This window comes from Osmerus eperlanus, chromosome 4, assembly GCF_963692335.1.
Source record: "Osmerus eperlanus chromosome 4, fOsmEpe2.1, whole genome shotgun sequence".
Lineage (NCBI taxonomy): Eukaryota > Metazoa > Chordata > Actinopteri > Osmeriformes > Osmeridae > Osmerus > Osmerus eperlanus.
This window is the reverse complement of record NC_085021.1, coordinates 17,035,477-17,048,385: the sequence shown is the minus strand read 5'-3', so window position 1 is coordinate 17,048,385 and position 12,909 is coordinate 17,035,477. Positions and strand designations below refer to the sequence as shown.

General features: G+C 39.8%; 3 protein-coding genes across 12 annotated transcripts in view; 1 reads left to right on the top strand and 2 right to left on the bottom strand.

Annotated features, from left to right (window-relative positions):
* Nucleotides 1-8,455, bottom strand: part of LOC134019142 (nephrocystin-4-like) — a 74,742-nt gene extending 66,287 nt beyond the window's left edge. For 5 of the 10 annotated variants that reach the window (XM_062459713.1, XM_062459715.1, XM_062459716.1 and 2 more), the window contains exons 1-2: nt 6,938-7,517; nt 6,698-6,838 (exon numbers count right to left, since the gene is read on the bottom strand). In XM_062459713.1, the coding sequence (XP_062315697.1) occupies nt 6,698-6,838; nt 6,938-7,087 (291 nt within the window). In that variant the 5' untranslated portion in view covers nt 7,088-7,517. Of the gene's footprint in view, nt 1-6,697; nt 6,839-6,937; nt 7,519-7,694 lie in introns of those variants that run through there. The other 5 variants (XM_062459721.1, XM_062459719.1, XM_062459714.1 and 2 more) reach the window with 4 other exon arrangements.
* Nucleotides 7,794-10,338, top strand: dffb (DNA fragmentation factor, beta polypeptide (caspase-activated DNase)). The gene is made up of 7 exons (XM_062459724.1): nt 7,794-8,146; nt 8,346-8,472; nt 8,648-8,833; nt 8,905-8,984; nt 9,154-9,321; nt 9,691-9,791; nt 9,902-10,338. Exons 1-7 carry the CDS (start codon nt 8,006-8,008, stop codon nt 10,104-10,106), a joined length of 1,008 nt encoding a protein of 335 aa, XP_062315708.1. The 5' UTR covers nt 7,794-8,005; the 3' UTR covers nt 10,107-10,338.
* Nucleotides 10,339-10,491: 153 nt separating this feature from the next.
* On the bottom strand, nt 10,492-12,374 carry c4h1orf174 (chromosome 4 C1orf174 homolog). Its single transcript, XM_062459725.1, has 4 exons — nt 12,141-12,374; nt 11,686-11,751; nt 11,202-11,576; nt 10,492-11,019 (listed from the first exon to the last, which is right to left on the bottom strand). The coding sequence occupies exons 1-4, from the start codon at nt 12,153-12,155 to the stop codon at nt 10,885-10,887; spliced, it is 591 nt and encodes a 196-aa protein (XP_062315709.1). The 5' UTR covers nt 12,156-12,374; the 3' UTR covers nt 10,492-10,884.
* Nucleotides 12,375-12,909: the final 535 nt, after the last annotated feature.

Genomic DNA, 12,909 nt, shown 5'->3' with positions numbered 1-12,909 from the left:
AAGAAAGTAGTAATTACAATGCATTTCAATATGACAAGGGATTAAACACGTTTTTCACTTTATTTTTCCACCCAAATACTGTAGCTCCTGAATCACAGGCTTAAAGTGAACTGTATTTGAACTACTCTGAGGAATAACCAGATGCAGGAATCTATATTTTCTATCATGTTCACCCAAGTTTACTCCCCAGTGATTATATTGATTTGCATTGTGGTCAAAGACAGTCTTCAGTCTTGAAGCTATTCAAGGAGGACATTGTTTATAAGAGATTTCAAATTCAAGCTCTGCACTCATACGGCTTCACTCGCCTCCAAATTGATTATATTCTAAACTCACACAAAACAGCTGCACTTGTCAATTCCATCAAGACAATATGATTCCTCTAAATTTCCAACTAGTGTAGTGCTTGATATGTGAATACTTGTCTACAAGCCTTTACAAATTGAGTGCCAATTTTAACTTGCATGCGTGCACACTTACACACACTAACACTTTATTTTTATGTCTCAGTTATTCCAGGGGAACTGCACATCTTAAAATAATAACTTCATTTGCAGACAGTTCAAATCACAGACACTATTGATGTCACTAACGGCATCGGTTTATTACAAACAGCACTTCCTGGAACATTGTGAAAACACGGTTTGACATCTTGCTCCTTTCCTCCACCACAGGAGCGCAGAGGATGTCAATGGGAAAACAGCTTGCTCCCTGGCACTGCCAAGGGTAACATATGCTCCACCTAATGAGAGGTTAGATTCTCCTGCAACTATCTCAACTATGTACACAAACCACTAATCGATTGTCACAAGGGTAAATATTCCCCTAGTAAAATGACAAAAGAAAAAGAGCTATGATAGGGCGATATTAAAACATCATCGAGCTATGGCACCGGCACCAGCAGCAGCAGCCTGTCAGCAGCTTGGGGATTATAGTCAATCTCTAAGGGTGACAGATAAATTAACTGTGAGAGGGAGAGAGGGAGAGGGTGAGCAAGGGGTTGTTATACAACATTGAGCACATATCATCGAGGGCCTCTCTTGTGCGTTAAAACAACCCAGCCGATTTAGCGGCTGCGTAGGACGATGCTATATGGTATCTGTCATTGTTGTAAATGTGTGTGTTTACATGGAATAAATCCTGCCCACTGCATGCGGAATTGAAAACTTGACTCTAGAATTCTAATGGGGGACCTCGGCAACTGCCTCATCTAGATAGTCCTTGGTGACATTTTGGGACATTTTAAATTAATCAGAAGAGCATCCCTGTGGGACTTTGAGATATTTACCAAAGGACGGGAAATTGACGACATGTCTCGCTGGTGCGGTTGAGAATGTCATTGGTAGGCCTATGTCATTAGGCTGATTTATATTTGTATATCCAATATATGTTCATCTTAATCAGGACTGGGCACACAAGGTCCTTGGGTCTCATCCCAGACCGTTTTTATCAGCCCAAATGCTTAGTTTTGCAGGATGAGTGGTGGGATGATTTTGGTGCAGTTCACAGCCCCTACACATGACCTATGCTGAAGGAGGGTGGAGAGCTGTAGAATAACAATACTTTAATTGACAGGGCCTTGTTGTCAAACAAACGGAGGCTCAGCACCAGGAGCGAGCGTAGGGCATTTACATGCTAGAGAGGTGGGCTGTTGGAAACGCCAGTATCAGCTACCTGGGTGTTGTGTATAACACAGCTCTGGGTGTGTGTTTGTGTGTGAAGGAGGATGCAAGAATAGTATTTTAAGAATTTACAGACATTGCCCTCTGATTACAAGGAATTCGAACATGGCCTAGTATATTAGGCATAAATCCTTTCTGCGTTAAGTAAGGTAATTGTCAGTATCACACAACATATTCTAGTATGGAATGATAAAGGATCACATTTAGGTTTGTCGTTCTGTTGGTGCATTGGGTGTTGGTGTGCGTGCAAAGCTTGACCCGACCCGAATAATTAGAGGTACCCTTCATGCACCCAAGACAATTATCCAAGGCAGTGGCTGGTTAAGCAATAGCAAGCAACTAACTTAAACCACTTAAGAGAGTCTAAGATAAAGAGTCTTTATCTAAGTTACATACCCTCATCTGGTATCTTGCCGACTATTAGCGTCTGTAAATTGTTGGCAATCAGGCCTTCAAAGCCCAGTACGGTGATCACGGCCAGGTTTAATGTGCTGTAAAAATTGCTTACTTTCGTTTGGAGAGCGTGCTGGCACGTGTGACTCACAGGGAGTGCACTCTCACGGAGCCTTCACACACACACCTGCTGCCTCATCTTTGGCCATGCCCATGCTCTATTGCTATTTTCACAAAGCCGGACAACCACATGACATGCAAATGAGCCAAAATGCTAATTGCATAATTATTGATGTCAGTGGGTCCCTATTGTCCAGTCTATCTGAAGTGAAATGGGACAGAGTGAGGCAATCACTAAAGAATGGATGGATCCTAATTTGTGCACATCAGATTAGAGTGGAAGGCAATCCAATCCAAACTCCAATCATTATGTTTCACTAGCTCATCATGCATGATCTAATTCCCGTAATTCAAGACCTTTCCAGATACTGCACAAGGCTGGTTTAATCTAGGCTAAATGTATGATGAAGTACTCTTCTACAACACAAAAATCTCATCGGAGTGTACAAACTGCAGTGACCCTTTCTCTATTGGCCCAGTGCTTGAGATGAAGCCATCACTATCCTATGGTGACTGGTCTACGGAAGAACATATTCCACAAAATGTCCAGAGCTCCGTCTCAACAACCTTGTATGTGTACATAATCATGGATAAGGCCCCTCAATGTTACAAGCTTCTGTCCTGACATTTCTGTCGGCTGCACATGTAGTCTTGCCACAGAATACAGGGACTGTGGAACCAATCATGGTTCTGGCATTAAAACAAATAAGTGGGCAAGTAAGGAGGGGTTATGCCAACAAGTTGATTCAGAGGGGAAAGTACCAAACCCATGGAAAGCTACCATGTTGTGAGGAAGGAGCCACTTCTCTCACACCGCAGGGTCCTTACCTATTTCTCTCACTTTACGACCACACACAGTCAAAGGACACCCCAGGGAGAGCTAATGACAGAATTATGGGGCCAAATTCTCAGCGTACATGTCGAGAGGTAAAGGGGGAGACAAATAGAGTGTGAGAGAGTAATAAACAGAGGGACAAGAAGACAGATAGTGTTAAAGTCAGCAGCAGAGGACGAGAGGTCCCCCTCACTCCTGTCAACTCCCCCAGCATCCTCTTTAGCTGTGTGTCTGCTGGTTGCAGAGCTGGAATTTTCTGCGCCACACATGGCGATGGATTACCAAGCACGCCACTCGAGTGTGGAAAGCCTTTAAGGAGCAGCTGCTCCATGGGATGTTTACTCCCACAGGAGGTGAAATATTGATCAGTCCAAGCAAAGCAACCATCCCCTGGCCCATATATAATTGCAGTGTATATATCTCAAAGTGTGCCCCCCCCTCCCCTCGCTGTACTGCCAAGTCCATCTCCCATATATAAATCATATGGGATTTCATGCAGAGGGCTCTGATCAATTTTACCCCTATTCACTTGTTTGTAGTTAAGAATCAGAAGGTCTTTTCCGCAAAATGAGAGATGAAAGCATACTGTAAAGTCAATTGAAAGTAGAAGTTGGGAAGTGAGTTGGGTATATTTTCAAAAACTCATTACACTTGATTTGCTTGCCCCATTTTGTCTGAAACAAATTGATCATAGTGAGTGTAAAGTGTGTTGAGCATGTTTATAAATCAATTTCTGACTTCTGAAACAAGTTCTGAATTAGGCAGGATTTCTTATAAAATAATGTAGGTATTTAGATAGCGTCTAATCATAAAACAAAGGAAACTGTTAGGCTAAATGTTTTCTCAGGGGGTGCCCCAGTTTGCCAATTTACACCACTGTCAAGCTATGTGGGCTAATGGAGAGTGTTAACCTAAATAATAAAAGTGACCATTTGAAATTCCCACTGTCCAGTAACATATTCTTACATTGCATGGAGAATGTGGACAAGACTGAACTTGCACTAAAAAAGAGTGATGAGAGACACGAGACAATGGAGATCAACCAATAATTGGACGATGACTTAACTTCTTACACAATAACTTTGACAGGCATCTATGTCTTTCATTCGTTTGTTGTTTTGGCCTTTTTTCAGCCTTAAAGAGTGACAGGAAAGGTTGAAGGAGAAAGAAGGGAAGGCTTGGAGGAAACGAACAGGGCAGAAATCAAATTCAGGCCTCTGAATAAAGGCTTTGGACTAAATGGTACACCCTCTACCTGGTGAGCCACACACATGTTTGCACAATGCATTGATATTTTGCCGATGTCATTGTGGTTCTAATACATCATAGGTTTTTGCTGTTTGTGTTTGGGCATTTTTGAGCACCATCCAGACAGGACAGGACTATAACAAAATATCACCAAATATGTCAGTGAATATGGAGTTTTTTCAAATCGTTATTCAGATCAAAAATCAAAATATTGGTCAGGTTTTTCCACACACACATGTCCAAAGCCACAAGCATAACATCTTGTTAGACCACCTGTGGCACAACAGTGCCATCTATTGCCCAAAATAGCTTGATGTTTTTGCAAAGGTGTCAACATATCCATAGCAAAACAACATTTCCTCTCTTGTCTAGACTCTAGCAGACCATCAGGTATTAAGACGAAAGTCCACTTAAGAAACTGAGTGAGGGAGGGAGCAAGTCAACCAAAGAAAAACGTCTAGAAACACCACAGGTCATCTTAACCTAGAAGGTCAAATGAAAAATGGTGAAACCAGAGAAAATAGTCTACACTTGGTTATGAATTGATTGTCACAAGGAACGTAGGTAGATGTTAAAAGAGAGATTCATTGAATCAAGTATCAGATGATTTTTTTTTAAATCCCCCCCCCCCCCAAAATAAAAAAATTACAAAAATTAAATATTTTGTTATATCACGGTATGCTCAGTGATTAAAATGTTTACGACGGGAGAACTCTAGAAACAAACATCTTAAAAATAAACATCCTCACTGTCGAGACTTGCCTTGCTTCTTTCTGGAGAGAGAGATAGACAATAAGAGCCCACTTTCTGCCTTTAATCACTTTGGTTGTTTGCACGTCTTTGTTTTTGCCAGATATTAAAACCAATCCATCATGGCTGACGGGCATTGTGCAATTTCATCCAGTTACCTCACTGCCTGGAGAGAAATCCCTGAGACGTAATTTGGATATCAAACAGCAATTTGCCACTCATAAACAGCCCCCTAAATATGAGAGCATCATCCGAAATTACTTTCTTCTTTTTATTTTCTAAACATGTGCTCTTGAAGAGTGACACAGGATAGCCTAGATTTGACTTACTTTATCATTGTGATAGTGTATGGTGTGTTGTTGTTATCAGAATACAACGTTTCTACCACAATTATGAAAAAACAATATATGAATCATTTATGATGTATTAAAGGCTTTGAATTCTAGGATCATGTCTTATGTGAGTTTTCCATCATGGCAAGCTGATGATGTGTGAACTACACTGTTCACTTGTCAATGCACCGGTCTACCTTCAACACAGCTTTATAGTACATCACCAGATCCAGTTAAGTACCACAATCTTTATCAAAATGAAGATTCTGTACAAATAATATTGGTTTCTTCAATATTAGATTCTGTCAAATTACTCTAGTTTTTCATTTTAAGATTTTCAATTAGTAATTTTACATCAAAGAAGCTAGTTCTTCCAGGCCATTTAATCATGACCTGAAATGAACAAACCACTCATAAAGAGTAAATGCTGTTGCAGGTTACCATGAGTAAAGCTTATTACTGGCATGAGATTGTAGGATGGCCTATTATTAAATGAATCAAAATCAACCCTGATGAATTGGTTAATTTGTAGCCTATTGTCTACTTCACAACAAATAAACATACAAGTACAACAAACAGCATCAGCTAAATATACATTGTTTCTCATATCAGAGGATAGCCATAGCCTATGGCTATCACAGGTTTGTTTTACTCAACTTAAAGCATAGTTCCTGTCGTTAAGGAACAAAATGGAATAAAAATTGCCTCTAATTTGAACATCCAAAAATGACCATAACCTTCGAGACCTTCGGGAAGACTCGGTCTCCTATGACTTCCATTTATGAGCATGCCTTCAAGCTTGACATTTGCCTGTCATTAAGTCCAGAATTCAACCTATAAAAGTTGATCTCAGTAGGAAAGCCTCTAGGTTCATTTCAATAGGCAGTTGTAAAAAAATAAATAATAATAAAAATAAAAAATAAAGGATACATTAGTAACCAAATATGGTCACATTCTTATTATTAGAAGCCAGCTCTCTCTCCAGTCTAATGTGAGTGTTATGGTGCCACTAACACTGCCAAAACAATCAACGTTGAACCTCTGTCACTGATAAATCACACCCAACTGACCAAAAACACCCAGACAGCAGCAGCAAAAGCAGATGAATATCCAACAAGAGCCAGTTCCATCAATGTCAAATGTTAGCTGTTGTGGGAGTGGGCCAGGGAGCTGATGTACACATCTCACCCGAGTATGTAAGTAGGCTAATTACAACTAACCAGCATCCTTACCCATTCAGTCACAAGATAATGATGCAGAGACATATTACACATTGTGATTCCTTATCGAGCATGTTGTAATAATTAACAGCACAGGTAGTCTGAGTGAAACGGCACCTCATTGAACTTTATCTTGCAGTTGGCTTTCATCATCTGAGGTGAGCTCTTCCATGTTCTCCCAAAGAAATGCTGGTGGCTTTTATCCAAAAGGGACAATCTGAGCTGGTAAGTGACTGCTTGTTCACCTTCGGAGGACTCCTGAGCAACACGGGGAGTAAAAGAGACAATAAGTAGTACTATAAAAGACAATTATGGCAGTGATTTCTGGTGGACACTATGACACCTAGTTTATCCCACCTGGTGTATATGAGGTCCATCCAAACTCTTCATTGTGATTTGGAAGCCTTGAGAGTGGGTTATGTGTGAACCCTGTGCTAGACGAATAGTCTGGCTGTGGGAAGGAATTTCCCGGCATCTTTGGTAATATAAACCTTTCCAACGGTCCATGATTGGAGATGCAGATTATTCTGTGCGGGTAAAGACAAATGATGCGCTGGTTTGATAGTCAAACAAGTTTAGCGGACTATCTGTAACTCATTGCGTTGTCGTTAATTCGTGAACCTAAAGTGAAAATTCTAAGTCGCTACTAGTGGGACTGCTTGCCTTTTACCTTATGTTACACACACTCACTACAGTAGCTAGCTCACACGCAGGCCGTAAGGAATTGTAACTTCAGTTAGAATAGGGTTACTAGTAGCGAACAAGCAACTGTACCGTACAGCCAGTGTCTACGGCATATGATCTGAGATATTATGGCAGGACCTAAGTAAAAAGTTCATTTGAGTACGTTTAATTTCTCGTTTTTCTAAACTAGTTCATTTGAAACCCCCTGTCGCAGCCATGTTGAAATAGATTACTACAGCTAGCTCTACATTTCGCACATGCGGGGGACGCCAGGAATAACATACTGTAGTGGTTTGGTTAGGGTAAGCTTAATAATGATTACTTTTTAGTTGTATTTATTAAATATTGAATTACGTGCCACAGCACGTTCCGAAATAACTATTTTAGTGTACAAAAATTGTTAAATAAAGGGAAATAAATCGTACTATACCCTGTGCTGCCTTTTAGTTGGTGTCTCCCGTCGCTTGGCTTCAGTTGCTATCCATGGTTGTTATGGTGATATTAACGTTGCTATGCTCCTCATTTTTTTAAAGACACAGTCGGTGTAGAAACGCTTTATACCCGGGAAAAGGATGGATCTACTAATAATACAAAACAAGCCATTAGCTATAGTTTCCATCTCATATAAGAACCATAGCTTGGAATCTGGGTAACGTTATGCTTGACGTTTTCACACCATCCTAATGTTCACATTTTCTCCAGTAGGTGTCGTTACTGTTCGCCTTTTATCTGTTTGTAAGCATGGAATTGGAAAGCATGTGTAGTAAACAATTGGTGAGAAACAAACTTGTCAAACTCAGAAGTCTCAACGGCACGAAGAAGTATGGGTTGGCCGCATCAAATCTAAAAGTGCTTCTCAAAAAGGGATGCCAATTTTTACAGGTATGGTTAATGTGAAATTAGTCCCTATTAAGTACTTCACCGTTGTCACTTTGTCAATGTTAGCTACGCAGTCGTGTATGCATGCTATAAGTTAGCTAGCCCGTTAGACAACCTTTTCGGAGTAACTCTGTAAACTCTAACTGTAAACTCTAGTACTGTAGGCAGGGTTACGTAAAACCAAATAATGTATGCTTTCTAGGTGCATTCGGAAGGCTCGCATATTTGCTTGTATGAAGATGGAACAGTATTGACAGAGCACTACTTCCAAACTCTTCCGGACAATGTCGAACTGGTTCTTCTAGCGAAGGAGGAGACATGGAACGGATGTGGGTGCAACTTGCCATTCAACGTCCACGTCATTGTGTTAAATGTACTTTGAGAAACGAGTTGTTCTGGAATCCAGTTTGTGTTGCATTGCAATTGTCCTCAAATAAATTGACATGGAATTATGTGTAACAGCCTTATGAGTTGAAAATACATAAAATTGCAATTGTTCTTCAGTTGTATGTGACATAGGCCGGTTACTGGACACGGACATGCACTCAGACCACGTGATAGAGGAAGCGCGGAAACTTCTCTCTGACGAGCAGTCTCCAAAAAGACGCAAACTATTGGGGGACCTACTACTTCACTTGAAGGACTGCTCTGAAGCTGAGAGCAGGAAGGAAGATGGGGAGTGGTTCCACGGTATGTGTGATGTGGTGGCAGGGCATGGCAAAGCAGTTGATTTATGCCTGTTAAATATGTTTTCGTTTCAGGTATTGACGTTCGATTCAAGACCAAATCATCCTACATGAAGTATAACTGTGAGAGCCGGATTAGGGGTTACATGAAAGAGGTAAAATGATGTCATGGTAAATGAAAAGGTATAACAGCAGGACATGGACATTTAAAACATTTGCAAGACTTTTTTGATAGTTTTCTTAATAATGAATCTTTTACCACTTATTGATCTTTCGGATTGTACCTTTCAGACCGAATTTATGGTCAATGGCTTTCCATTTCAGGTGAACGGCTATGCCAAAAACATTGAAAAACCCAAAGTCAGAGCTGAGTACATAAAAACTGCAGCATGTCTAGTGAGTAAACTGAAATCTGACAAGTACCATGGCTGGTACTTTGACAGGACAGAGAATGATTGCCTATGTACCTCAGAGGGCTGGTTCACTTGCCAGGTAATAGTTAACATATATTTTTCAGATAACAATGATAAACCTGTAGCAAGTATCTATAAGTTAATGTTATCACATTGTAGTTTAGATGTAATTGTTTCACTGTAGTTGATTTAGTGCACCTACGAACCTTGATTCTCTGCTTTACTTACCATATGCACTTTGGAGAAAAGCATCTGCCAAATGATAAAATGTAAATCATGAAAGCCTCAGCTTTTATCCTAAATATGATTACATTTTACAAAACTAATTCAATATTCTCTAAGCTTACTAAACTGCAGTTTGTTTGTCAGTTATAAAAGGTATTTATACTGATACACAAGTGGTTTGTGTTGCCCTCTGGTTTAAATACGTGTCTCTGTCCTACACTAGGGTGCATTTGACAAAGAAGAATGCAAGTCCCTTCATTCTATCAACCCATATGGCAATCGAGAAAGCAGAATTATGTTTAGCACATGGAACCTGGACCACCGGTGGGTGGAAAATAATTGTATCTACTTCCCCTCATTATAAATTGCACACTATAGCAATCTGACACCATATAAATATGTGTTGTGTTAAATAAAAAATATCTTAACTGCAGGATTGAGAAGAAGAGAACGGTGATCCCTGCTTTGGTGGAGGCACTACAGAACCACAAGAGCAGTGACATCAACCTGGATTATTTCTATAAACTACTGTTCACCACAGACAATCTAAAACTGGTGCATATTGTCTGTCATAAGAAGGGTACTCATGACCTGGTATGTGACAAGAGGAAAATGTACCAACAGAGAAAAAAACATTGATCTTCATGGAAACAATACTTTGTAAATGTTGGACACTGTGCCAAATTATGACATTTGTACTTATTTTTTTATTGAATCACATGACTTTTTGTCACAAATATTTATATCATACAAATGGGTTATGCTTTAAGACCATTTGTCCTCTTGAACAAGAACTGCAGCAGCTTGTCAGTTCTCATTTTGAACCAAATGAAATTTCTGCAATAAACTAAACTGATTAATACCTGCATAATTTGTATTTGCTGTTTCCATTGCTTGGTGTACCTGTCATGTGAAACCATACAGTTGTCCATGCAATCATCCTGCTGTAGGGCAAACAGCTTGCAGATTGTGTTAAAACTGGAAAATGTCAGATTGATATTTAAACAGAAGAATTAAATCAAGACCAAGCTACACAAAAATCTTAACAATAAAAAATAATGTATTTTTACTTTAAGCAATGATGTGAATACATGACAAGTAAGTTGCATTTGAGAGGTATAGAAAAATAACCAGGAATATTTATACATATTTATTTATACTAAATCCCCCCCCCCCCCCCCACAAAAAAAAAATATATATATATATTCATGCATTGATATACTATCAATATATACAAATAAGTATGCATCATTCTGATAATTGCTAGCAAATGTGCAAAAATAGTTTCTGGAAAAAAGGCATACATGTTGGCAAACCAAATTAATTTACTGCATGGAGACATCCCCTTGTACCCTGGTATCCCTACTAGCTATTTTATAGCCATGGTTAAGAGACCCATCTTGGTTGGTAGGGTGCACTAACTCCCTTCACTGTCATCTTGCTGCATGTCAGAGCAGCCTTCCTCATCGCTGTCCTGTTTGGCATAATAACGTCGCCTCTTGTGCTCCCTCTTACCCCAAGTGGAAGTGATGGCTGGTCTCTGAGGACAGTCCTACAGTACAAGAGGATAATTATAGCATGCACATGTCAAGACCATGGCAGTATATGTTATGTTCTATGTTTATACAATCCTTAACATTTGATGGGACTAACTGGTTGTAAACACTGCTGTGAAAACTTTAATTGACATGTTTCGTAAAACAAAAATGTATTTAGTTGACATGCAGTACTCACCTGTACAACTTCCAGATTTCCAAAGAATTGTTCTACTGGAAGTATCTGGTTACTGTTGTCATCTGGGAAAATATCATTGTCAACATATTTTTCTGTATTGTTTCCTTCCATTGTCTCTGATAAACTGTTCATTCTGCAGTGGTTTTGTTCCGGTCCCAAGCAATTCTCTTTGCCTTCACTCTCCCCGGGGTTTGGTGCAGCTCCGCAACTTGGATGTTTCTCCCTATCCTGACAGTCACAGCTGATGTCCGGAAGCATCAGTGTAGAATGTTCTTGTCTGCTACAAGCATCTAGGCTCGATTCGTTGTGAGACATCTCACTTTTTGGGTGGGCCAATTCGGGCCTTGTTTTTTTCACCTCTTTTTTCACAGAACACTGTGAAATGAGAAAAAAATATGATAGTAAAAAAAAGTTTATGATACGTTAAATGTGTAGCTACGTAAAATATCTAACAACATGCGATTTTTTTTTTACACGAGTTCACCTTAATTGAACCCCTTGTCCCCGAGCTGCACTTCCGGCGCTTCAAGTTGTACAGTCGACCAGGCATCTGAATACCGAACACAAGTGCAAAGACATTCACTTTCTAAAGTACAACTTAAGATAAAACAATATTTATGGCGAATTTCTTAAGTAATGGTAAAATGTCCGTGACGTAAAAGTCTACTTAGCGCTGATTATCTGAATAAAACAACTAGTAGCCTATACAGTAGTCGTATCCACGATAGAAAGCTAATCCTTAGCTACTAGTCGACCAGTTGTCGTAGCTTACGTAATAATGGCTTTAAAATAACTGGTTAGCAAATCAATAAAGCAACTCAATGTTCTACGATATTCAAACAGTGTATCAACTGTCCCTTGATAAGCTTACTAGTTCTGCTCCCACGTCCACGCTATAGACTATATCTCTAAGATAGCTCTGTACAGTCGCATAAATACCCGTTTTTGCTTCATTTATGAAGCCGACTTGGCTCGTACTTCGTGTCTGTTTCCTCTCGTTCTTGAAGAAGCAGTACGACCCCCCCCTACTGTAGCTTGTCAGTATTCTAGAATAGGCTTGCAATGTATAGCTGGTTGGCAAGTTTGCAAGTATAAAATGAGATTTCGTTCGCCTCCGGCTCATATGAGCTACTACGCGGATGACGGGTCCGTCCAATGGGTGGATGCGCCGTCAGGTACAGGTTCCTAATAGTCGCTAGGGAGGGACACAGTTCTTCCAAGGTCGGTGTGTCGAGTTCAAGCTTATAGTCAGGTTAAAGTAGTAATTTCTTAGTTTCGTAATGATTTAAGGCATCCACAAATGGTAATTGTTCTAATGGATACTGCTAACGTTTTTAACTTGAGTAACATTAGCCTAACCCATGCTATTGACAGATGTGATTGTGTACAATCTTCAAATAAACACTAGAGGGCGTAAGGAGCTCGGTCTAAATCAAGGCAGCGGGTCTCAATAATCGCTCTCGCTTTTTCTCATCCAAGAAGCCTCGGCATATCGATGGCAATACAATTCTTCTGAATAAAAAACAAAAACAAAACGTTGTCATTTACAAAACAATGTATGCTAGAACTGGAAAATGCCACAGCCATAGCCAAATATCTCAGAAATAGTTGTTCACATCACACCTAATTAGCTACGCTATCAGTACGCTATTTTAATTTAGACCGTAAATAGGCCTACATATATCTTCCTTACTTTACATTGATTTCA

Coding starts and splice junctions, on each gene's coding strand:
- dffb (XM_062459724.1), top strand. CDS start 8,006: ATGGAATTGGAAAGCATGTGTAGTAAACAATTGGTGAGAAACAAACTT. Junction 8,834..8,904: donor AGATGGGGAGTGGTTCCACG/GTATGTGTGATG, acceptor TTTTCGTTTCAG/GTATTGACGTTCGATTCAAG. Junction 9,322..9,690: donor AGGGCTGGTTCACTTGCCAG/GTAATAGTTAAC, acceptor GTCCTACACTAG/GGTGCATTTGACAAAGAAGA.
- c4h1orf174 (XM_062459725.1), bottom strand. Junction 11,577..11,685: donor GGACAAGGGGTTCAATTAAG/GTGAACTCGTGT, acceptor CTCATTTCACAG/TGTTCTGTGAAAAAAGAGGT. Junction 11,020..11,201: donor GAAATCTGGAAGTTGTACAG/GTGAGTACTGCA, acceptor CTTGTACTGTAG/GACTGTCCTCAGAGACCAGC.